Source organism: Arachis ipaensis, chromosome B08, assembly GCF_000816755.2.
Source record: "Arachis ipaensis cultivar K30076 chromosome B08, Araip1.1, whole genome shotgun sequence".
NCBI lineage: Eukaryota > Viridiplantae > Streptophyta > Magnoliopsida > Fabales > Fabaceae > Arachis > Arachis ipaensis.
Window position 1 is genome coordinate 4,325,506 of NC_029792.2, and position 1,683 is coordinate 4,327,188.

Consider the following 1,683-nt stretch of genomic DNA (forward strand, 5'->3'; position numbering starts at 1 on the left):
ATTTGATTCACTTTTTTTGCACACTTAAATTCAATTGAAGGGTAAATTTTCTTCTAAGTTTTAAGAATATATAATGAGGAAAATATAATAAATTTATCTTTTTTATATTTTAAAAAATATATACACTCTATATATATAAAGGTACATACAAGAAGATCACATGACATTTCTCTAATTAATTGAACAAGAAACATAATAGAAAAATAAGTATATTATTATTTAATTTAATCATATGATGTATTAAAAAAAATGCTGCAGCATGGAAATGATATGAAGTGGGAAAAAAAAAGTATGAAGATGATTTGCTGGTGTTGCTCAATTCCATTGTTCGATTTTAAGATTTGCTGGCGTTCCTCCTGTTAGAAAGGTAAGAGAGAGCGGTAGAGAAAGAATTTATGTATATTTAAGTTGTTTAAAATGATACAATATATGAAAATATTTATAGATGATAAAAAAATTAAAATAATAAAGACGTAATATCCTATAATAAATATTTAGATATACTAAATAATATTAATTAATCTAATTGATCTTAATTATACTTTAACATTATCCCTCAAATTTAAGTAACAACTTGAGTTTGAAATTTATTTATAGCTTACTAAGCCTCACCAGAGAGGAGCTTATTGGTTGGGAGGCGCCAAATTGAAATTGGACCAAACTGAATGTGGATGGGTCGGGTAACCAACCTGACAGTAAAGGCACTTGTGGAGGTCTCATTAGGGATTGGACGGGTCGCACTATTACCGGCTTCTCGATGAACATTAGAGTTTGTACCATTACCATGGCTGAGATTTGGGGCATGTATATTGGGGTTAAACTAGCATCTGAGTTGGGGATTAGGACGTTGGTGGTGGAATCAGACTCAAAGTGCGCTATAACGCTGACTCAGAAGATGTCACCGGAGATCCATGGTAACTCCTCCCTCATTCGTTCTATCAAGGAGCTTTTGGTGAAGATGGAAGATGTTAAAGTTAGACACATCTACAGAGAGGCGAATTTCTGTGATGATACTCTTGCTAAACTCGGACAGGAACATGAACTAGGAATTAAATTTTGGGAACAACCACCTCCATATTTGTTCCATCATCTTCTTGCTGATGCATGCGGGATGAAGTTCAGCAAAATTGCAGTACAGTAGATTTTCTTTCCTTTGGACCTTGGGTCCCGTTCCTTATAAAAAAATAACGAAATAAAAAAATGCATAAACTGATAAAACGAGTGTAGACGGGACTGTCAGAAGGAAGCGGAGATGAAACTGTCGAAAGGAAAGCGCAGACGGAACTGACGGAAGGAAGCGTAAACAAAACTGCCGGAAGGGAGCGCAAACGGAACTGATGGAAAGGAACACAGACGGAATTGTCGGAAGGGAACGCAGACAGAATTGCCGCAAAAGCGATAAAATGTGAAAAGATGACAAACTATTAGAAGGTGACGAAAAATACATAATTTCTCCATAAGAATAAGTAAGTAGTGAATTCATGAGCTCATCGGTGAGGTGAAAAAGTATTAAAGCATTGACAAAAAAGAAAGAAAAAAATAACACAAAAAAAATATAAAAAAAATACAATAATTTCAATAGAAGAAAAACAACCTATCCTTCTCAAAGATGATACCATGAATCTGATACTATATTAAAAAGATAAAAAGAATAATAAAAAAAATTTATATATATTTAAGTTA

At 33.1% G+C, this 1,683-nt stretch overlaps 1 protein-coding gene across 1 annotated transcript; it reads left to right on the forward strand.

The window, feature by feature from the left end:
• Positions 785 to 1,338, forward strand: LOC107610422. The gene is made up of 2 exons (XM_016312475.1): positions 785 to 1,132; positions 1,228 to 1,338. The coding sequence occupies exons 1-2, from the start codon at positions 785 to 787 to the stop codon at positions 1,336 to 1,338; spliced, it is 459 nt and encodes a 152-aa protein (XP_016167961.1).